Here is a 22,792-nt window from a genome sequence, read left to right as displayed (position 1 = left end):
ATCCTGCCAGCCAGCAATATTTTATTATAATAATCCTATTACTAAAAGTAATAAATATCGTAACAGCCCAGTGAAAACGAGCAGGGCCAGGACCGGCAGACCTCATTTTACGAACGACGAAAACAAGCTCAGAGAGGGGGTGTAATTTGCCTAAGGTCACACAGCCACAAGTGACAGGGCCAGAACTTGTGCCTAGGGCTTCTGAGTTCCCATCCAGGGTCCTTTCCCCTCCAGGTCTCCAGACACAACTCCTGACTTAAGGCCACTTGATGGTTGGCTCAGAGGGAAGCTTTGCCTCTTCCCGGCTCCCGGCGCCTGGCTCTGTGAGGGCCGGGCATTGCGTGGAGGAGATGGGGGTTGGGGTTGTCTGGCTGGTGATAGTAACAACGGAAGGACAGGCAGGGGCCCTGCTTCAACAAGGGCAATGCCACTCCCCCGCCCCCATGAGGACAGACCCTACTTTGGGCACAGAGGATGACCCCGGGGCACCAGACTGGGGGCTAATGGAGACCCTGGAGCACCATGCAGCCAGCTGGCAGACAGGCACCGTCTCCTTTCTCCCTGACACTGGTAGGCCAGCTGCCTCGGGGACATTGGATGGCCCCAGTTGCCAACTAAAGCTTCGGCTGGCAGCAAGGAAGTTATCAAGGAGCCACCATGCCTCAGCGTCCCTCCCTCCACGCTGAATCACAGGCTAGCCAAGCTCCACCCCTTACAGGCAAGGAAACTGAGGCCCAGAGAGGACAAGGAACAGGTCCAAAGCCGACAGACACTGAACTAGAAACCAGGTCTCCCAAATGACCTACCAGTACCCTTCACACTATCCCTGCTGCCTCTGGACGAAGTTCCCACAGCACTATGAATCAGCTCCTTCTTTAGGTTTAGAAAACGGTTAGGTCTTTGAAGTCAAACAGACTCTGGTTCAAACGCAAGGTTGCTCTACTTCCAAACGATGTGACCTCAGAAAAGGCGCTTAATCCTCCCGGTTTCCTCCTTCCTCCCTACTCTATGGTGTCAACCAGGGGCATCAGCAAGGAACTAGCATGGCGTCCGGGGGTCAAGGATGTGCCCATAATCGTGCGCTGTCTTCTCTCCGATTGGAAGGAGAGGCCCGAATCGGCAAGGTTGGGGAGGTGGAGGGCAGAGATCTCGGGGAAAGGGGTCAGGGTTTCCGGAAGTCCAGCCCCACAGCGCGTGCCTTCTCTCCTCTTCCCTGGCTTTCCCCCAGGCTATGGCCACGCGGCACCCAGCACGGATGGCGGCAAGGTGTTCTGCATGTTCTACGCGCTGCTGGGCATCCCGCTCACGCTCGTCATGTTCCAGAGCCTGGGCGAGCGCATCAACACCTTCGTGAAGTACCTGCTGCACCGCGCCAAGAGGGGGCTGGGCATGCGGCGCGCCGACGTGTCCATGGCCAACATGGTGCTCATCGGCTTCTTCTCGTGCATCAGCACGCTGTGCATCGGCGCCGCCGCCTTCTCCTACTACGAGCACTGGACCTTCTTCCAGGCTTACTACTACTGCTTCATCACGCTCACCACCATCGGCTTCGGCGACTACGTGGCGCTGCAGAAGGACCAGGCGCTGCAGACGCAGCCGCAGTACGTGGCCTTCAGCTTCGTGTACATCCTCACGGGCCTCACGGTCATCGGCGCCTTCCTCAACCTCGTGGTGCTGCGCTTCATGACCATGAACGCCGAGGACGAGAAGCGCGACGCCGAGCACCGCGCGCTGCTCACGCGCAACGGGCAGGCGGGCGGGGGCGGCGGCGGCGGCGGCGGGGGCGGCGGGGGCGCGGGCGGCAGCGCGCACACCACGGACACCGCCTCGTCCACGGCGGCGGCGGGCGGCGGCGGCTTCCGCAACGTCTACGCCGAGGTGCTGCACTTCCAGTCCATGTGCTCGTGCCTCTGGTACAAGAGCCGCGAGAAGCTGCAGTACTCCATCCCCATGATCATCCCGCGGGACCTCTCCACGTCCGACACGTGCGTCGAGCAGAGCCACTCGTCGCCGGGAGGGGGCGGCCGCTACAGCGACACGCCCTCGCACCGCTGCCTGTGCAGCGGGGCGCAGCGCTCCGCCATCAGCTCGGTGTCCACGGGCCTGCACAGCCTGTCCACCTTCCGCGGCCTCATGAAGCGCAGGAGCTCCGTGTGAACGCCCTGCGGGGCCCGGAGCGCCTGGGGTTGCGGGGCCGGGGGAGGGAGGGGCTCCTGCCGGGAGGAGCAGCCGGGGTGGGTGCGGAGGCCCCATGGGACCCTCCCCACACCCCTCACCACCCTCCTCCAGCCGCGCCCCCCCCCCACCCCCCATCTCCCGACTGTGCCTGCTCGCACCAGCCGGCAGGAGCCCGGGCTCTGAGGATGTTTCAGGACATCCGCGCCCTGCAAATTCCGAGAAATGTGAAATGTGGGGGGTGGGGGGTGGGGGAGGGAAGGCAGAAGCTGGGAGCCTCCCATCCCTCTGGAAATCTAAGGAGCTCCCTCCGTTCTCAGAGGCCCTGCTGGTACCCAGACCACCCCCCACCCCCCCCTCCTCCATCCGGAGGAAACTTCGTGTTCTGTGTACGTTTGCATCTCTATTTATACCTCTGTCCTGCCAGGTCTCCCACCTTCCCCAGGCTCCAAAAGCCAGGGTGTCTTTGTTCAGGTCACCCCCACTCAGCCCCACTCCCCTTCCTCATCCCCAGCTGTGTCTCCCAGCCTCCCACTACCTTTTGTGTTGTTTTGCATGGCTTTGCAGTTATGAAGAAAGTGGAAACCCAGCAGTCCCTAAAGCTAGTCCCCAGAAGGCAGGCAGACTGAAGCAAGGACAGGCAGGCTGCAGGAGGGACAGAGGAGGGAGGGGGAGATTGTGGCCCTCTGGTCTGCAGGGCAGCCCACGGGGAGGTGAGAGTTAACTGGCCTCCAGCCTCCGACACTGCCCTTAGAATCAAACAGAAAACTTCGTACCTGCCGTCCCCAGCCGCTGCTGACAATGACCAACTCTTACATCTGTGGAATGAGTTTCAGCCTCTGAAACCCTGCCCTGACTACGCATTCATCTGATTCTCACAGTACCCGGTTAGGTCAGCAAGGCAGGAGTTCTCATCCTCACTTTACAGGGGACACTGAGGCCCAGACAGGTGAAGTGACTTGCCCAAGGTGGCACAGACAGCGAAAGGCACAGGGGAACAAGAACCCAGGCTGCTGCTTCTGAGTTTTGGTGCCCTTTCCTCCTGACCAGCCTGCCCACTGTTGAAAGCAGAGCTCCTGCCGGGTGCACCCAGGCACTGCGTGAGCCAGCACTGGGACTTAGCCTCGACTCCACTTGGCCAGGAGGCAGGGGCTCTGAATGGACCCCTGAGGCCGAGTAGGACCCCCTCAGTGTCCGGACTGCCTGCTTACAAACAGGGAAGCAGGGCCGGGGGCAAACAGGGAAGCAGGGCTGAGAGGCTCATGGAAAAAAGGGCAGGAGCCAAGGGCTCTAGGGGTTTGGGAATCGGGCAGAATGAACTAGAGAACTGTCGGGCATATCCAATTGGGACCTTATCCCTGGCTCACAGCCAGTGTTGGTGCCTGTGTCCCAAGTAGCTAGAGACAAATTAAGGCTGCAGCAAGGAGCGCCCCTCTCAGGTAGGGAGTTTGGACCTGGTGTGCCCACTACCTACCCCACCTGCAACCCAGAAACCCAGGTGCAGAGCAAGCAGACCGAGGTGACGCCCTAGACTCCACAGCTGGAGCTGGTACCGTGTCTCAGGACAGCATCAGAGGTGGGTGAGGGGCGTCTCCCCACTCAGAACTGCCCTCCTATGCCATTGCCATGGTGGCTCCCTGACCCTGCTGAGCAAGGCCAGCCCTGGTATTCAGGGATGCTGGAGTGGGGGTCCCACAGGGTGGTCAGCCTCAGCCGCGCCCCAGCCTCTGGGAACCCCTAAGAGAGAAGAAGTCTGGCCTGTGTGTGAGTCCTGTCTCAGCGTGGAGGAGCTCGCCGCCCAGGTGCCAAGAAGAGGGCCCAGGACCCAGGGGTGACCTCTGTGTTTATGTGTGGGGCTGGGGGACAGTGCTGGCTGCCTCTGTCCCACGTGTGACCCTGCCCTCGAGGGGTCCTGTCCCGTCAGTCCCGAGGGAGCCACAACCAAAGTTGCAGGGAGATGGCGAGGAAGGAGGCCAAATGGTCTCGAGCAGAGCATGGCAGGCTGCTCGGCCTCCAGCGGGCCTTTCCCAGGGAACTAGAAGGCCAGAGTGGCTTCCCCCCTCACCCCCTCCCCCACTGCAGGCAGCCTTTCTGCTTCCCCAATGCCTTATGCCTGGGCACACTGCCACAGAATATGCAATACATGTGGGTGCCCCCGCGCCCACACCCCCACCCCGGGCAGCCCCTGGACCCCAAAGGCTGCAGCTGCCACGGCCTCCCTTCAGCCCCTCCTGCCTATCTGTCTTCACAATGAGAATGGCGCCTAATAAATGCTGTCCATGGAGACCAGGCTCAGGCTCAGCCGCCTCTGTATCGTATACCCTTGGCGTGCCAGGGAACAGCCGTTTCCCCGCCGAGGTCTACAGACACACCCAGCTGATGCACCTCAAGCTGACTGAACCCTTTGTGTCGGGGGTCTTAGGAAGAAGCCTGGGGGCAACACTGGTGTCCCTTTTGTAATTTCCTCCAAGGTCTCCAGATTGTCTCGGTGTCATCCTGGAATGACTATGAGAGCAAGATAAGACTTTAGAAGAGAAGTCACCTGGTCCAGTGCTCCCCTCGTATGTGAGTACACCGAAGCCCAGAGAGGGCAGGCCGCTTGCCCCGAGTCACACAACAGCGAGTGGCAGACCCAAGACCAGAACCGGAACCGGGAACACCGAGTCCCGTTCCCCCTCCTCACACAGCCTGCAGAGTCCAGCCGGACACACCCCGGCCGATGGTGACACCTCCCTGTCTGCCAGAGTGGGGATTCCCTTCCCCAGTGGGGATCCTGGCCTCAGTGGTCTGATGGACACAAAACTGTCTTTACCAGAAGGGGACACATCACAAGCCCCCGTCTTCAGGGTATTATTTCTCTCTGGGTGTGGAGGGGCAACTCATCCTGGGACTGGGCCCCAGATGCACGCTCCCAGCTGGTGCCAGAGGCTTCCAGACGTCACCGAGTACAACCTACAGTAACCTGCCCACCACAACCCCATTTCTATCTGCATTCCTCCCTGCCTACCTATGTCTCTTTCATGAGATAATACTTAACCCCGACCGTAGCCAAGGCATTCTAATACTTCCTCTCCTAGCTCATGTTATAAAATGCTGGTCACAACCCACTAGATTGATTTCTCTGTCCACTAATGGTTTTCTCCCTGCAGGTTGAAATGCTCCAGGGAGATAAAGGGGGAGGGGGTTGCTAGGGGCATCTTCTCCAAGTCCCCCATCTCCACCCACTTGGGTCGCTTGAAATATACAGGGAGAGACCCATTTATTGGGGGCTCAGAGTTCAGAGAAGTGGTGATCCCTGCACCCTCTCCCAGGAGGCAGGACACAGCCAGTCTTCACGTGACAGTGCCCCTGGCTGTTCCTCACAGCTGCAGGCAGCCTCCTGGGACACGCCCCTCACTGGCCCACGGCTCTGAGGGTGGCCACGGCAGAACTGGACTTTAGTTCCTGTTGGCTCACCCATACCTAAGACCACCTCCTCAAAACCCAGGGCTTCCTGCCCATGGCCCACCTGTCTCTGTCTTTCTTAGCAAAGCTCAATGCAACAACAGAAACGATGTCATTTCTGAGGTCAGCAGTGAGCACTACGAGGTTGCTCTTACTTTCTGAAGCAGTTCTTGCAGGACATATACGTGCTGACACCTTCTCTCCTTCCTTCCTCGCCCGGGGCAAAATCATCAGAACGCAAAGGAGTCCCCAAGGGGCTGCAGGCACCCCCCGTCTTTCGAGGGCTGATCAGAATGATGGTAGTGATGAGCTACACCCCAGCCCCGGCCCCCAGCTCCTCAGGGCTCAGAATTGTCTGGGGAACTAGTGTGGGCTCTCTATCTCCACAGGACGCCGTCCCCACCCTCCTCACTTCCCACCGCATCTGAGGCATCCTGCACTAAAAAATATATGTACAGCAAAACAAAAATAGAAAACCAGCACCGCAGAGTGGATGTGGGGTATAAATATACCAAGAGCTCCGCTGATGTGGTTACTCAGTATAAGATTCAGATAGAGACAGAATCTTCCTGGGAGCCCAGAAAGAGGCAGGCAATGACAACTCTTCCCCAAACGTGTCCCACGGTGTGCCTTGTGGGAAAAGGGTTCCGTGGGCGAATGGATCTGAGGAAACGCTCACACATCACTCGCTCATGGAGCTTTCTGAGCCCCCTTGGCTTAGTAAAGGTTAGGAATAGCCCTGCGGCAAACACAGCCGTTTACCTGTGCTTAACGCAGCACGGCCCAAACTCGTTGGTGGCACCAGACCCTCTGCACGACATCTCCGCACCCCCTGTGTTCCACGGAGCACGTTTTGGGATATGCGGGCCTAGCAACATCTCTGCCTCCTAAAGAGAGAGGCTGGTCCTTCCTCCTCAATAAATCGCAACAGGAGTTTGGCTTATAAGCCCTTCTATAACGGGAGGCCGTGACCGTTGCAAAATACCTAGGTTATTCCCAGTCTTGTGTCCGCTCAAACCAAGGCTTGGGAGCAGCTCACTTGCCAAGATCGAGCAGTGGACGAGTGGCAGAGCAGGGATCCGGGCCCAGGCCCCACGGTCCACAAGCGTGTGCTCTCGCCCTCTCACGGCGCCCTTTCCCCAGGGTGGTCCACGGCTTCGGTGACGGTTTGGCAGAAGTCACAGAGCTGTTCGGGACACGTTTCTAATTCAGAACCTTGGTGAGAGGGGATACCACGAACCTAAAAACGTCACCCTCCAAAAATGGCAGATTCCGGTGGAGCTGAGGGTCCTCCCTGAGGTCCTCCCACCTCCCACTAAAGACTAGTCTTTTCTGCAGGCTCAGCATGGCCCCGTCCGCCAAGCCCACCGGCATCTCCACAACTTATCTCAGGAAGCCAGGGCTGGGGGAGGACTTCTGTAGGACAGACATGCTGCCAGAGGAAAGACCAACTACCCATGTTGGCCATGCCCGCCTCCCCACCCAGGGGACACCTCACCATCTCCACTGAGAAGCATAACGTGGGGGGGGGGCTCTCTGACTCTCAGAGCTGGGTTCAGGTTTGAAGGCTGAAAGACTCCATTTCCCGAGAGACCCCCAAACAAACAGTGGACAGTGGATACAGTCCCCTCCTCTTGCCCGGGTAGCAGCGATGCTGGAACAACAGCCTTAGGCACTGCCTAGGGAGATTGCAAAGAAACACACCCACACCCCCACACACTCCCCTAGATCCCTGGCCCAGCTCCTCTTTTTCAGAGGATGAGATTTTGGCTCACAGAGAGGAAGTGAGACGCTCAAGGTCGTGAAGCAAGATAATGACGTCGCCAGGATTAGTATCCAAATGGGCTCACTTTCCTTTCCCCTCCTCGCGCACCCAGAGTAAGGGCCCAGATGAAAGCCGCTAATCTCTGAGGTTGAGTCATTCTGATGCTGGAAATTTCCCACATGTACATCTGGAGAGACACCAGGACACCCCCCTGCCCCTTCGTCTCCCAGCTGCAGGGGAGGACTGTGTGTGTGGTGCCAAGCCCTTGGGCCAGGGGCTGTGATGGAACTGACCTCAGTGATCTCCTCTGGCCGTGAACTCCCAAGAATTCACATTCTGGCATTTTCCATTTACGAGGCTCTCTCACTCCGTTCTTCATCTATCATTGGAAGACTCTGCGATTTAGGTGAGGATTAACATCCTCATTTTATAGATGTCAGAACGAAAGCTCAGAAAGACCCAAGGTCCTGAAAGCTGGGACTGTTTCACATTGACCTCTGTATCTGAGAGCCAAGCTGACCGCTGGGGCATCTCCTTGGCAGCAGGTGTGCTGGGCAGGGGCTACTGCTCAGCCCCAGGGCGTCCCACGCAGTTGCTGTTCCATGGGTCGGGGAGCCCCCAGGTGGACATGGTTCGTGGAACCCATTAGCACAAGGAGACAAGGGGTCATGAACACTTTACCCACTTCCTGGGCAGACACTGCCCACAGCCCTAGACTTTGGACCGAGGGAAGCAGAATATCCAGCCAACAACCCCTGCCCTTCAGATGAAAGGGCCGAAGGTTTCTGGGGAAAAGGTCATGCCTTCGACCCAGACCAACTCCCCAAAACAACACTCTTCCACAGTTCTGGTTCCCTAAAGAGGGAGCATGTAACCAGGTCATCCCCAGTTACAGAATATTCTGGTCTGACGACCGGATCAGAGTGGCAGGAAGAAAGCCCACATCCCTGAGCCTGCTTTGGAATTATCCTCGGGGTTGGAGAGGCCCTAGCCTTCCAGCGTGCACGGGTCCAACTGGGGAGACCACAGGGGCTGCTGGGGCCGGGAGGCTGACCTGGGCTTTGCTGTGCTCTGTCCTCACCTCCATAGTAAAAACTCTCCGGGGGCACCTGGGTGGCTCAGTCGGTTCAGTGTCCGACTTCGGCTCAGGTCATGATCTCACAGCTCGTGAGTTCGAGCCCCACGTCGGGTTCTGTGCTGACGGCTCAGAGCCTGGAGCCTGCTTCGGATTCTGTGTCTCCCTCTCTCTCTGCCCCTAACCCACTCACATTCTGTCTCTGTCTCTCTCAAAAATAAATAAACATTAAAAAAAAAAAAACCCTCTCCATCTGCCTCATCCAGGGCAGAAAAAAAAGCTCTAAGGACACTTTTGGTATGGTACAGCGGGTGTCCTTGCCAGCTTCTCTCCAAAGGTAAAGGAGACCCCAAAGAATTAAGGGTCCGTTCATCCTTGAGTATCTACTATGTGCCACAGACTTTATAGAACTTACAACCACCCTGTGAGGCAGGTACTGTTGCCCTCAGTTTGGTAGATGAGAAAGGTGAGACTCAGAGAGGTTAAGTGATTTACCCAAAGTCACACAGCTAGTAAGCGGCAAAGCCTATCCAGGACCCTCTGACTCCTAAGCTCAGGCCCTTTCCACTGCACCTCCATGCCTGGAAGGCCTCTAACCCAACTTCCCTACCAAAGCAAGAACTGCCTCAGTGGCTTCCCAGCAGGTCATAGAGCCTCCATTTACAGGACCCTCACCCTCTGAGGCAGCCCTTTTGTTCACTGAGCAGCAGCTCTCGTGACCATAAATGTCTTCCTTCTATTGAGATAAGAACTGCTTCCGGGTCTGGCTGTGCCCTCCAGAACCACATGAAGTGATTCCCTCTGTTGTGGGCATCTCTCTAGGATTCAGGATGGCTCCCCATATGGAAAGGTGTCTCCCAGTGTTCTCCCGGTTCAATGCCCTATTCTTTCAGCCCTTCTTCCCACGACAGTGTGCTAGACACCCACCCATCCCACTCCCTTCTCTGTAAGAGCTTCCGCTTACTTCTTCCCCTAGGACTTGACACACTGTGTGTGGCCCAGCCAGCACAGAGACACAATGACCGCTCGCTCTCTCTTGCTCTGGATGCTACTCTCTTATTAAAGCAGCCTAGGAGTCCATCTGACTCATAGGCTCACACAGAGCTTGCAGCCCACCCAACCTTCCCGGGAGTTTGTCGTGTGGGCCACTGTGGCAGGTACTACCGGTCACCTAATCGAAAATCATCCCTGCACCCTTCTGCCTCGATGGCAGAGGACTGACATTCTTCAGGTGCTCACCCTTTCCCAACCTCAGTTCTAGAGACTAAATCAATCACGGTGACCTCCAGCATTCTTTCCAAAGATCGGATCAGTTATGAGTGTGCTCAAGTCTGGCTAAGGGTCTCTTTGGGGGAAGTCTGTGGGGGCAGAAAGGCGTTTCTCCTCCTAAAAGAAATCGCGGTGGAGGAAACGCCACTACTTGGACCGGACCTCGCCAGGTCTACGTGCAATGCCCGGAACAGTGGCAGGCATCTTGTGACCAGGAGAGAAGACATCGCGGACACAGTGAGGATGGCAGAAGGAGGAGAGGGAGCGCTTACTTGTCACTGTGACGTTGAGCGATCCCTGGAACCGCCGACAGCAGTAACTCGTGTCACCGAAGGCGGAAAGGGGTGCTGCGGGGATAGGATTTTCGCCTTCTTGGCGCAGCTGAAAGCCCCGTGGCCCCCAGGCTCCTGCAACAGGATTATTGCACAGTGTGAACCAGGCAGGCCACGGGGAAGAAATGGCTTTGTCTTCCCTCCCTTCGTGGCCCTTAGCAACACTAGGTTGAGTTCCCCTGTTCCTGTCTCTTAAATAACAGCCAGGGCCAATCCCAAAGCTTTGTGGTCACTCTTGGGTATAAGGAAGTCCAGTCCAGTGTAGCTCAGTTAACAACCTTAATCTCAAATCCATTTTAATGCTAATATTCTCCCGGCTCCAGAAGGACTTCGAAAGGGGAGGAGGCACGTTCTTCTCCCCCAACTGCCACCCTCTATTTCTGGCGGTTCCACAGTCGGGCTGCCAAAGGGGGCTGAATGACAAGGGAAGCCTGCCCTGTGACCCGGCTCTAAGTGCTGGCCCTCCAGGGCCCTGTGTGGGATTTTCAGAAGGCATAGACGAGCCCCTTCACCGTTCTGTTCCTCAGAGGGGCAACCCAATGTCCCCACAGCTCCAGCCCTTGCTGGGGGGGGGGGGGGAGGGTCCCCTCCCAGCTACCTCTGGCCCCACAGCCAGCACTCTTGTGGAACGCTGTAAAAATCCCAAGGTGACCGCACCACCTCGCAGGGTCTATGTGACCCACAGGGATAGTCACACATCCTAACCATGCCAGATAGTGAGACGGCCCCCAGTGAGCCTTGCCACCACTCCCCAGAATTCTCTCCCTTGTTCAAACAGGCAGAGGGTAGAGCAGCAATTCACTTCGGCCGTAGACGCCCAACCTGGGAAGAAGAGGCCATCTCCCCCTGTAGCGTAATTTGTACAAGTAACTCCCTGGAGCCCACTGCCGCACTTGGCCAGGTTGGGGGAGGGGGACCACAGCATTCTTCCCCCAAGCTGACAACTCACAGCTGAAGTGATCCTCCCTCCTCTCCCTGCTTTCCTGCTTATTGATCCAAGCCGGGGAGGACCGAGGACATCACTCTGTCCTTGACTGGGCATTCTGGTAGCAGATCAGAGAAAAAGTCAGTGCCCGTTAGGTACGTGGCGAGCCAGGCCTCTCCTGCGCGAAGCCCGGCGGTTGCTCTTTTTAATGTCAGTGCACAATCTCACCCACTTAGCACTGCTAGATCTTATCTGGTTTGTTCCAGGCTTTTGATGGCGTTCCAGGTGTTGAAGCCAGGTTCCACTATTAAATCTATACCCACTCTCTCCCAGCTCCATATCACCCACAGATTTGATAATCCAGCCTTCGGTGCCATTATTCAAACCTTTGATGAAAATATCAACGAGGACAAGACAAAACAGAGGGCCCTTAATTCACGGTGACATTTATTCCCGCATGTTCTCGGTGAACTGTTATTGCCTCCATCTACTTACCCCCTTCCTTTTATCTATGCTCTAAAATTGTCTGCTTAATCAAAGCTCACAGGTGGCTGGGCTCCAGTCCCATCAGCTCCGTTCCTGAGTTCCCGGATGTCATTGACCTGGGCCGGGGATTTGAATTTGCTGAAAATAGCAAGCACGTCCTCGCCTGGCTCAGCTTTCACCCCCTTCTCCACACCTGAGCCCCAGCTCCCGCGGAGCGCGGCCCTTCCTGCCCGCTTCCCAGCTCAGACCCAGCCCCTCTCTCAGCCACCTGGCCTGTCCCTGAGGGGAGGGCAGTCGCTAGAGCAATCAGGTGGCCCCAAGAGTTGAGATCTGCCACGGGAAACTGCCGTATATCCAAGGCCCTTAGGTCAGTCGGGGCTGAGGTGGGTGGGACCAAGAATATTTATTAAGCGTGTGTCAGGAGCTGGGCTAGGTGTTAGCAGAGCCTCATCACAACCCAGGGGAAGTAGGCACAATTGTCTCCACCACCTGGGTGAGGAGAGGAGGCCAGGGCTCTCACATCACTTGCCTAAGGTCACCCGACCAACCAGTAAGTGGCAGAACCAGGGTCTGAGCCCAAGATTGTGTGGCTCCACCTTCCACGCCCAGCCGCCACAGCCCGTGGCTAGTTGTGCCACTTTGTCTTTTCACCTTCCCAGGTTCCCCTCCCAGGTGACTGGGGACCCAGGTGCTGCTTCGGCAGCCTCTGGAAGGCAGGGTGAGCCCGAGCACAGCGCTTCCCGACCCACTGGAGGGAGGGGGGAGCAGCAAGTTGCTGGGGGACATCAGGCTGCAGGGAAACCATTGCATTGTTCCCGAGTCCTGAGCGATTTGGGATTAATCTTCCAGATTTGGCACCACACACGCGATACAAGCCTGCTGCCACCCCACCCCCTCCAGCCCGTCACAGTGAACAGATGGGCAGACCCCTCCCTGGGGTCTAAGTAGGGCGCTGCTGAGGCTGCTGGGAGCAGGGAGGGAGGCCAGCGAGCCAGGGGGAGAGAGAGCAGGGACAGACCCAGCTCCACCGGGGCAGTGGGTGGGGCGGCCACGTGAGGCAGACACTCCTGTCCCTGGGAGTACCCGAGCAGAGCCTGGGCCAGCAGTGCAGGGGACTTGTGCACGAGTCAGGGGTCCTCTCAAATTCCAAAGTCCTTAGCCTAAGCCCCTGGACTGCCGAGCAACAGGACGTTCCCCCCTCGGGGCTCCAGGTGAGGCTCAGGCGGCGAGGCGCCCGCAGCATCCAGGTCCTGACCAGGCCCTCACTGGCCGTGAGCCCAGCAGTGTGCGGGGGGCCACGGAGTGCTCCAACAATGCAGAAACGTAAAGACAGCCAACTATCAGCGTTGGTGGGACCTCAGGAACCACGCGTCCTCTTTATGTGGCAGAAGCCATTACTGAAACTCAGACAGGAGAGGGGATGTGCAGGGAGCGAGTGGGGGGATAGAGCTGGGGCCTGCAGCCTCCCTGATTAGTGCTCCGTCCACATCAACACACCCCTCAGGGCTGCATTTGTAATAGCCAAATACCGGAAACAACCCCAACATCCACCAGCAGGTAACTGGATAAACCAACCGCGATATACCCATGCCGACCACAACTCGTTACTCAGAAACGCAGAGCGATGGCCAGCACTACGTGCAGCACGGACGGGTCACAAATCACCAGACAGAAAGAGCCCACGTCGTACGACTGCATTCATATAAAGGTCTGGAAAGTGCAAACTAATCCAGAGGGACAGAGAGCAGATCAATGGTTATGAGAGAGGGTAGCATCAGGAGGGGCATTAAAAAGGGAGCCCAGGGAAGGCTTGGGGTGATGGGTACATTTGCTGTCTTCACTCTGCTGTGGTTTCAGCGACAGGAACTTGAGCTGGGCTCAGGCAAAGGAATGTTCTCAGGAGGATCTGGAACAATGGGAAGGCTGCCTTGGGAAGGGAAGGGAGTGGAGCTGAGAAGACCAGCTCTGTATCCGTCGCCTCCGTGGCTATGTCGCTGGGGCCTCACAGGCATCAAACGATGGTGTGCAAGTGTGAGAGGGAGGGAAGGAAGAAGGACAGGAGGGGGAGGAGAATGGAAGAAAGATCTTGGAGGCCTCCACCCAGCCGGGAGTGGGTATCTTAGCCCACAGGCAACGGGGAGCCAGGGGAAGCTTCAGAACAGGGCAACAATGCGTATGATTTAGAGTTTCCAGAAAACGAGCCCGGCAGCAAAGTGCAGGCTGATGGAAACACCAGCTCCCCAGGAGGGGGGCTCCCACTCCACACAGCCTAGACAGAGGAGTGGCGGGGAGCACGCAGCGATCCAAGAGCTGGCAGGGCCCGGGATGCCCAGCTGCTGCTTCTAGAGCCAAGAACGAGCTACTCCCCCTGCCAGGGAGGCCAAGGAGGGCCCGCAGCAGAGTCCGGAAGGGAGAAGATTTTTTAAAACCCTGTGATGGAACCTCGCTGGCTCTCCCTGGCCTCACGTTTCACAGGAGCTTCCAGCCCACAAATCAGACCCCTGGCAGCGGCAGAGGCAGCCATTGCCTCCAGGGCAGGGAGGAGGGGCAGAGGCCTGCAGGAGTGAGCTGAGGACCCGAGGAGCAGGTGCCCGAAGTCACCTGGCTCCTCCACCCCCCAACAGCTGAAGACACTCAGGAAAGGCAAGTTCCCCTGAACACACCTCCCTCGGGGCCAGCTTCGGGCGAGGGGTCGGGGTGGGCAATTAAATGGGTTCCCAAGAGGCCGGGGCCAGCTGTGTGCCTGGACCACACTGCTGTCCTACTATTCCCACTTCCAGCATCGACAAGTGACCAGCAGCCGCTTTCACTCCATCCTGCTCTGAGGTGTTCAGATGGGCCTTGTAATCCATTATCCCCGGCCCCCCACTTTACACTTAGCCCCTCATCTGCCCCCCCTGAACCTATGAAGCGGCTGAAGTCATGCCCACCTTGCAGATGAAGTCTCCACACTTCAGCTAGTCCGGGGGACTTGCCCCAAATCCCACAGCTAAAACACCTAGGAAGAGGAAGCTTTCGCATCCAAGCCCGGAAACAATGAGGGCTGGATGGACCTTCATGGGGAAACTTACAGACAATTCAGGTTAGGACCAACCCGTCCCAACCTTGCGGGTCTGCCATTACGGAAAGGCCAGACAAGGGAGCACCTGACTCTGCCCCTCCATTTGCGAATCGGGAGACTCAATGTAGTAAGCCGAAATAACATGTCCAAAGTCATACAACGGAAGAGGCAGAGCCAGGCTCGAGCCGAAAGACCTCTCTGGCTTTCACAATCGTGGAGAGTCCTTGTCCCCTTCCTTCCTGTCAGTCCAGGGCCAAAAATCTAACCCCTGTGTCCAGACAATGCCCCGTCGTACCAAGGATGCACTAAGGGCTGTCAGGAGTCAGTGAGGGCCCCAGGTCACATCTACAGCAGGGTCGTCAAGTATCCGCGTGGATCTCCCCTTTCCCTGCCTCAGCATAGCACAGAACTAATCATTGTACAAATTTGGCCAGAGTTGGAAGGAACCCCAAAGGCATCTCAACCTGTCTCATTTCACTCATCAGGAAACTGAGGCACTAACCAAGGAGGTGGTCGTGGGAGTCTGCACCTTCAGCTGCTCTGAACTGAGAGACTAAGAGTCAGAGAAGGCCAGCCATGCTGGCCCAGGGGGGCCTTGGCAAGGGGAAGGGTGGGTATGGGCAGAGTTATGAGGCACACAGGCTTGCCCCCCCCCCCATCCCCTGTGCCCATAGCACAGGCAGACACGAGCCTGCCCCCAGGGACCCATGGGCCAAGTTAAAAGGACCTATTACAGGGAAGAGAACAGCTGTCACTGTTGAATACCTACCAGATGCCAGCAATCACTCTCCCCCTTTTACAGATGACGCCGAGGCTCAGGGAGGTTGACTAACTTGCCCGCGGTCACAGGGTGGGAAGGAACAGAGCGCAGACTGAAAATACAGTGTTCCCCTGCCCCTCATTCCCCCCAGCCTGGGCTCCTGGGTGGCTCTTTGCTTTGGGATGGAATGGTCCACTTCATCTGCTCAGCCAGCATCCCTGAGATTGGGCCTCTGTGGCCCCTCAGCTGGCTCTCCCCAGCCCCTGCTTCTGGGATCATTCCGTGCCGTCCCCTGGCCCCTGGCCCCTGCCCCAGGGCCCCTCGCGCAAGATTCCCATCATCACGCAGGGCTAAGGCAGCCCAAGGCCTGCCAGGACCAACTCACCAGACCCACCCCCTTGAGACTCTCCAGGTAGTCGACCTGGGTATCCACACTCTAACAGGAACATTCTGGAAGCACTGTTTTGAAGAAAGAAAGTGAAAAAAAGTCTGAGATCTGCTGCTCTTTGGGCCTCTCTCCATCGGGGAAAGGAAAACCAGTTTCCACTCTACCCTCTGAAGGCTAAAGCAAGCAGGGATGCGCCTTTGGTAGAACTGAAAAGGAGCCCCTCCTGGGAGGGACAACCTCATGGGCTGAGCAAAGAGCCCCTTTGTGCGGCAAAAAGGATGTCCCTTCCTCCAGGCACATCGCACAGGGGGATGCTCCGCTGGGCCAGGGAGCCAGCACTGCCAACGCCCCTCCCACACGGTCACTTTTTCAGCCAGGAGAAGACTGTCATCCCCTGACACGTTTTCTGCCTGCCCCCTCCCTGCTAAAGCCTATCTCTGCTGCAAAGAAAAGGTCATTTTTCCCCCGGAGCCGCTAAAAAGTACACATTAACGGCCCTACTGATTTCCAGCAGTTTCAAATGCTGGCTTTGGCCAAAAACTTCTTAAAAAGGCCATCCTCCCTTCTTATTCCATAGCGTTTACATTTTGTAACATTTAAACAGAACTGCTTTTAAGCGAAGATATGCAGTACTTTCCTCTCCTGTCCCCATAAAAAGTAAAATCTGGGAAACATCGACATCAGATGGCTAGGGAATGCCTTCCGAGCCCAGCAACGATTCGCAACTTCTGCAAAATAGTGCGGAAAGACTGCTGCCTCAAACCCGGGAAGCTCCTTTCTCTGAGGAGCCCCATCTGGGCTCGGGGCTGGGGATGTCAATCCCCAGGAGAAGGTGTCCTCTGTAAAGGCGGCCTCTCCACTCTTTATCCACATGACAGCTATACCTACTGACCCTTCTGATGTGTCAAGGGTAGAGACTACGAAAGAGAACCACACGCAGCACTTTATTTGTCAGATCAACCCTGTAGGGTAGCTGTGATTATTAAACTCATTTTACAGATGAGAAACACAGGCTCGTAAAGGTCAGCAGACCGCCCACCCCTGATTCCACAGCGCATGCCCTTCAAGGCTCCCTGCCCCCCGGCCAAGGCATCCCTGAACTGACAGGGAGCCTGAAACCTTGAGCCAGGCCTGGGGTCCCGCCACCTTCTCAAGCCAGGCCCCCCTGCCCCCCTTGACTGAGGATACAGTCACGTTGAGGCCACTTGACTGTATCCTCCACCTCAGCCTTCAGCCGCTCTGTTTTGTCATTCGGCACCCCTCTGAATCACTCACCCTACGATGCTCAAGACGGGGAGGTTGCTTTTTGACGTAAAAAGTCCCTCAGGTGACTCAACTGGTTTTAAAAGCTGGGTGGGCCTCAGCCACAGCGTCTCTTTCAGCGGCAGGGGCAGCGCGCCATCTAGCGGCAGTGCAGTGACCCTCACATTGGCCCTCCGGCAAGTGTGGAGCCCGGGATCTGGGAGGTCCCTAAGCTGTCAGGTAGTCCGGCTGAAGTTCAGAGAGGGGAAGTGACCGGCCTAAAGGCACACAGCAAGTTAGAAGCCAGTCTCTCGGGCAGCAAGACTGTGCTTCCCAACTCCCCTGGTATTCTGGGGAAGCCGTGGGCGTGGAAGCAGCCGACACCCCTGGAAGTTTCGAGTGTGAAGGAACGGTCCCATCCCCGGGGTGTACCATCCTCCTGGTGCTACGTCCTTTGTTCTGCTTACCACTTTTGAATAGGTAAAGGTACATGGTATAAAATCCAAAAGGTACCAAAAGGGTGTGTCGTGACGAGTCTTTTACCCCAGCCCCCCAGCCACAGGGGCATCCCGTGTTATCAGTTTCTACACATCAGTCCACAAATTGTCCTGTATCTTTTACAGGGTTGCATTTCTTAACACTCTTTACACAAACGGTCGCACTTCCGACACAGAGCACTCAACAAGGCATCCTGGAGGTCATCGAACACTGGCACATAGAGAGCATCCTCGTTCCCGCGTAAAGCCACGCTGCATTCTGGGGGAGCGTGTACGAAGGTGCCACCACTCATTTAACTACTTTCTTAATTAACTTTTTAAATGTTTTCATGTGTATTTATTTTTGAGAGAGACAGAGACAGAGACAGAGGGTGGGCGGGGGAGGGGCAGAGAGGAAACGAGACACAGAATCGGAAGCAGGCTCCAGGCTCCCAGCTGTCAGCACAGAGCCCGATGCGGGGCTCGAACTCACGAACTGCGAGATCATGACCTGAGCCGAAGTCGGACGCTTAACCGAATGAGCCACCCAGGCGTCCCACTACTTTCCTTTTGATGGACATTGGGGTGGTTCCACTCCGCTCCTATAACACACATATCGGACAACTTCTATAAGTTCCTTGAAGTAGCATTGCTGGGATTATCAGTTAGGACTCATTTTGGTCTCATACACCAGAAAACCCAGCATAACAGGACCTTAATACCGAAGGCCTCTCATGTAAGACAAGCCTAGAGGCAGATGGCTTCAGAGGTGCGTGGCAGTCCCGTGCAGGCACAGGTGTGCCTATATAAATGTAATAGATGTCACCAAATAGCCTTCCTCAGAGGTTGTGTGTCTTTCTTTCCATCATTGGCGTGAAAGTGTTTCCCTACAGTCTGGCCAATAAATTTCACATTGTCACACTTTGCTTAAAATCTCCCAACCGTGGGGTGGCTGGGTAGCTCAGTCAGTTAAGTGTCCGACTTCAGCCAGGTCATGATCTCACAGTTCATGAGTTTGAGCCCCACATCGGGCTCTCTGTTGTCAGCAAGGAGCCTGCTTCGGATCCTCTGTCCCCCTCTCTCTCTGCCCCACCCCTGCATGTGCACCCTTTCTCAAAAATAAACATTTTTTTTTTTTTAAACTCTCCCAGGTGTGCTTAGGTGGCTCAGTCGGTTAAGCATCCAGCTCTTGGTTTCAGCTCAGGTCATGATCTCACAATTCATGAGTTCGAGCCCCGCATCTGTCTCTGCCCTTACAGCATGGAGCCTGTTTGGGATTCTCTGTCTCCCCCTCTCTCTGCCCCTCCCCAACACACTCTCCATATCTTTCTCAAAATAATTAAAAATAAACTTAAAAAAATATTTTAAAAAAATCTCCCAAATAGGTGAAAATGGTACTCATTATCATTTTAATTTATATTTCTCTTCTTATGAGTGAAGTTGAACCTCTTTTCATGGGTCTAAGAGGCACTTCCCTTTCCCTGGATTGTCTGCTTATGTTCACGTCCATTTTCCTTTTTGTTTCTGGTCTTGTTTGTATTAAATTTTGGTTGACATCTTAATTAAGAAACAATTCACATCCCACAAAGCTCACCTACATAAAGTTGTACAGTTCAGGGGTTTTAGTCTCTTCGCAGGCTGTGCAATCATCACCACCGTTGGATTTTAGAACATTTCGTCTCCCTCACAGTAAGAAACCCAGGGTACCCATTATTAGTCCCTGCCCCCCAACTCCAGTCCTCACCACCCCTGCCGGACTGAAGCAACCACTAATCTCTTCTCGACATAGTTTTGCCTATGCTGGATGTTTAGTTCACACGTATAGAATCATATGGCTGACTTCTTTCATTTAGCATATTGTTTTCAAAGTTCACCCATGTTGCAGCAGATGTCAGAAATTCATTCCCTTTTATTGTTGAATGATATTCCATTGCAGGGATACACCTCAGTTGGTATTCCTCTTTCTTCGGTTGATGAACATTTGGGTTGTTTCCACTTTGTGACTATTATAAATAATGAACATTATTGTAACAGTTTTGGAGTGGACATATGTTTGCTTAGGGAGAGAAAGAGGTAATGGAGAGAGAGAGATCGAGCAAGCATGGGAGAGGGGCAGAGGGAGGGAGAAAGAGAGAGAGAGAGAGAGAAAATCCCAAGGAGGCTCCATGCTCCGTGCAAACCCGATATGGGGTTCGATCCCCCGACCCTGGGATCATGACCTGAGCTGAAATCAACAGTCGATTGCCCGACTAACTGAGTCACCCAGGCACCCTAGGTGGATGTATCTTTTAATTTCTCTTTGAAAAATACCTCAGAGTGGATTGCTTAGTCTTACGTAACTCTGTTTATGTTCACCATTTTGAGGAACAAACTGTTTTCCAAAACAGATGTACCATTTTACATTCCCACCAGCAATGTATGAGGGTCCCAGTTTCTCAAGTCCTCTCTAGGACTTGTTATCTCCCCTCCCTGCTCCACTCTTTTTTTTTTTTTTAGAGTGGGGGGGAGGGGCAGATGGAGAGGGAGAGACAGAATCTTCAGCAGGTTCCATACCCAGCAGGAAGCCCAGCACACAGGCTGCCTCGGGGCTCAATCCCTCGACCGTGAGGTCACGACCTGAGCCAAAACCAAGAGTCAGCCGCTTAACCGCTTAACAGACTGAGCCACCCAGGCCCCCTCACTGTGGTTTTGATTTGCATTTCCTTAATGGCTAAGCATGGCTGAGCACCTTTTCCTGTTCTTATTAGCCATCTATATACTGTCTTTGGAGAAATGCCTATCACACTGATTGCTGAGACCTCTTTACATGCCGAGGAAATTAGCCCTTTGTGACATGAGTTGCAAATATTTTTCAGAGGCATCGATCTTTCATTTTATTTATGCTTTTTTTACGTCCAGGCAAGGTTTTGTATCATACTTAGAAAGGCCCTTCCCCCCGCCAACACCGTTACAATTTTTTAAATGGCTTCACATGTTTACTTCTAGCAAACTTATGGTTTAATTTTTTTCTAATCAAATCTTCTATCAAATTAGAATTAATTTTGGTATAAGGCAAGAGTTAAGAACCCAGATTTTTTCCCACATATCTAACCAACTGTCCCAATACTTTTTAGATATCCCTACTGATTTGAAATGCCACACTTTTATTTACTAGATTCCTACAAATATTTGGGTGTATTTCTGGACATTCTATTCTTTTCCATTGACTTACGTATCTATTTGTGTTTTAGTTTCATAAAGATTACATGTTTAAGACTCATAAATACAGAGAACAAACTGGTGATTGCCAAAGGGGAGAGGATTAAGGACCCCCTGGGTGGCTCAATTGGTTAAGTGTCTCTTTTTTCTTTTTTTAATGTTTATTTATTTTTGAAGGAGAGAGAGACAGAGCAAGAGCAGGGGTGGGGAAGAGAGAGGGAGAAACAGAATCCAAAGCAGGCTCCAGGCTCTGAGCTGTCAGCACAGAGCCCAACGTGGGGCTTGAACCCACGAATTGTGAGATCGTGACCTGAGCCGAAGTCGGCCGCTTAGCCAACTGAGCCACCCAGATGCCCCAAGTGTCCAACTCTTGATATCAGCTCAGGTTGTGATCTCACAGTCATGGGATCAAGCCCCAGATCAGCCTCTGCACTGAGCATGGAGCCTGCTTGGGATTCTCTCTCCCCCTCTCTCTGCCCCTTCCCCACTAGCACTCTCTCTCTCTCAAAATAAAGAAAATGTTTTAAAGTTTTAAAAAAACATAGGTGAAGAAGATTCAGAGGTATGAACTTCCAGTTGTAATGAAGTCACAGAGATAAAAAGTACAGCGCAAAGAATACAGTCAATAATACTGTAATAACTTGGTATGGTGACAGGTGGTAACTATACTTACCGAGGTGAACATTTTGTGACGTATGTAATCACTGAATGATTATGTTGTACACCTGAAACTAACACAATAGTATATGTCAGCTCTACTTCAATTAAAACTTCTAAAATTTCTTTTAAAACTTGCATATTTGTTTTTACTGTGGAAAATTTCAAACGCGCAGAAAATCTTTCAAATAGTACAAGAGCCCCACGTCTCCAAAACTTAGCTTCAACAACCAGCAATTTCTGCCATTCTTGTTTCCTGTTTGGTTTGGGGGATTTTTTTTTTCTTTTCTCCTTGTTCTAGAGTTGTCTCAGTCTTCTCCGGCTGCCATAACAAAATACCGTAGACTGGGGAGTTTAAACAACAGAAATCGATTTCACACAGTTCTGGAGGCTGGGAAGTCCAAAGTCAAGGAGCTGGCCAGTTTGTTTCGTCGTAAGAACTTTCTTTCTGGCTTGCAGATGGCCACCCTCTCCCTGTGTCCTCACATAGCCTCTCCTTGGTGTGTGCATGAGGAGAAATGTCTTCTTATGAGGCCACTAACCCATCATGAGGCCTCTACCCTCTAACCTAATATCACCCTAATTATCTCCCAAAGGCCCCATCTCCAAATACCATCACATTGGGGATTAAGGCTTCAGCAAATGAATGGAAAGGTTGGGGGTGCAGGAATAAATAGTCCCTAACAAGAGCATTTTAAAGCAAATCATTTCACCTGGGACTACCCCGTCTCTAATTGCTAAGAACTTTTTTCAGAAATGTAATTCAGACACCTCTATCATAAATGTGGTAGGAAGAAAAACGGACCCCTAAAGATATTCATGTCGTAACTGCCCAAACCTGTGAATATGTTCTCTCATGTGACAAAAGGGACTTTGCAGATGTGATTGAATTAAGGCTTTTGAGGGGCACCTGGCTGGCTCAGTTGGTGGAGCATGTGATTCTCGATCTTGGGGTCATGAGTTCAAGCCCTGCGTTGGGCCTAGAACTTACTTTAAAAAATAAATAAGTAAAAATTTTAAAAAATAAATTAAGGCTTTTGAGATGGTGGTGGGGAGGGTGTCCTAGATCATTCAGGCAAGAGGGTCAGGGTCAGAGAAGGAGATGTGATTACAGAAACAAGTCAGAGTGAGGTGGGGCCAGGATCTAAGGAAAGCAGGCAGGCTCTAGGAGCTAGAAAAGACAAGGAAACAGATTCTCCCTTAGAGCCTCCAGAAGGAACACAGTTCTTGATTTTGGTCCAGTGACTAAATTTCAGACTTCTGACTTCCAGAACAGTAAGACGATAAATTTGTATTGTTTTAAACCACTATGATTACGGCCATTGGTCACAGCAGCAATTAGAAACGAATATAACCAATAAAATTAGAAATAACTCATTGTCCAGCCCACGTTCAATTTTTCCCAAATGTTTCAAATCTTTTTTCAGTTAGTCTGTTCACAGGTTGTGTGTGTATATATATATATATATATATATATATATATATATATATAGTGTGTATATATATATATATTTATTTATATTTAAAAATATATAAATA

General features: G+C 53.8%; 1 protein-coding gene and 1 long non-coding RNA gene across 4 annotated transcripts in view; one reads left to right on the top strand and one right to left on the bottom strand.

The window, feature by feature from the left end:
- KCNK3 (potassium two pore domain channel subfamily K member 3) overlaps positions 1 to 4,453 on the top strand; it is a 37,816-nt gene extending 33,363 nt beyond the window's left edge. Inside the window, exon 2 of the mRNA XM_047853967.1 lies at positions 1,229 to 4,453. Within this exon, the coding sequence (XP_047709923.1) occupies positions 1,229 to 2,157 (929 nt within the window). The 3' untranslated portion in view covers positions 2,158 to 4,453. The remainder of the gene's footprint in view (positions 1 to 1,228) is intronic.
- The window catches only part of LOC125162679 (uncharacterized), a 40,433-nt gene that overhangs the window by 11,972 nt on the left and 5,669 nt on the right, over positions 1 to 22,792 (bottom strand). For 2 of the 3 annotated variants that reach the window (XR_007151128.1, XR_007151129.1), the window contains 2 exons: positions 21,270 to 21,327; positions 10,001 to 10,135 (listed from right to left, as the gene is read on the bottom strand). This is a non-coding gene — a long non-coding RNA (uncharacterized LOC125162679). Of the gene's footprint in view, positions 1 to 10,000; positions 10,136 to 18,809; positions 19,402 to 21,269; positions 21,328 to 22,792 lie in introns of those variants that run through there. The other variant, XR_007151130.1, reaches the window with a different exon arrangement.

This window comes from Prionailurus viverrinus, chromosome A3, assembly GCF_022837055.1.
Source record: "Prionailurus viverrinus isolate Anna chromosome A3, UM_Priviv_1.0, whole genome shotgun sequence".
Classification (NCBI taxonomy): Eukaryota; Metazoa; Chordata; class Mammalia; order Carnivora; family Felidae; genus Prionailurus; species Prionailurus viverrinus.
This window is presented reverse-complemented; position numbering and strand designations above follow the sequence as displayed.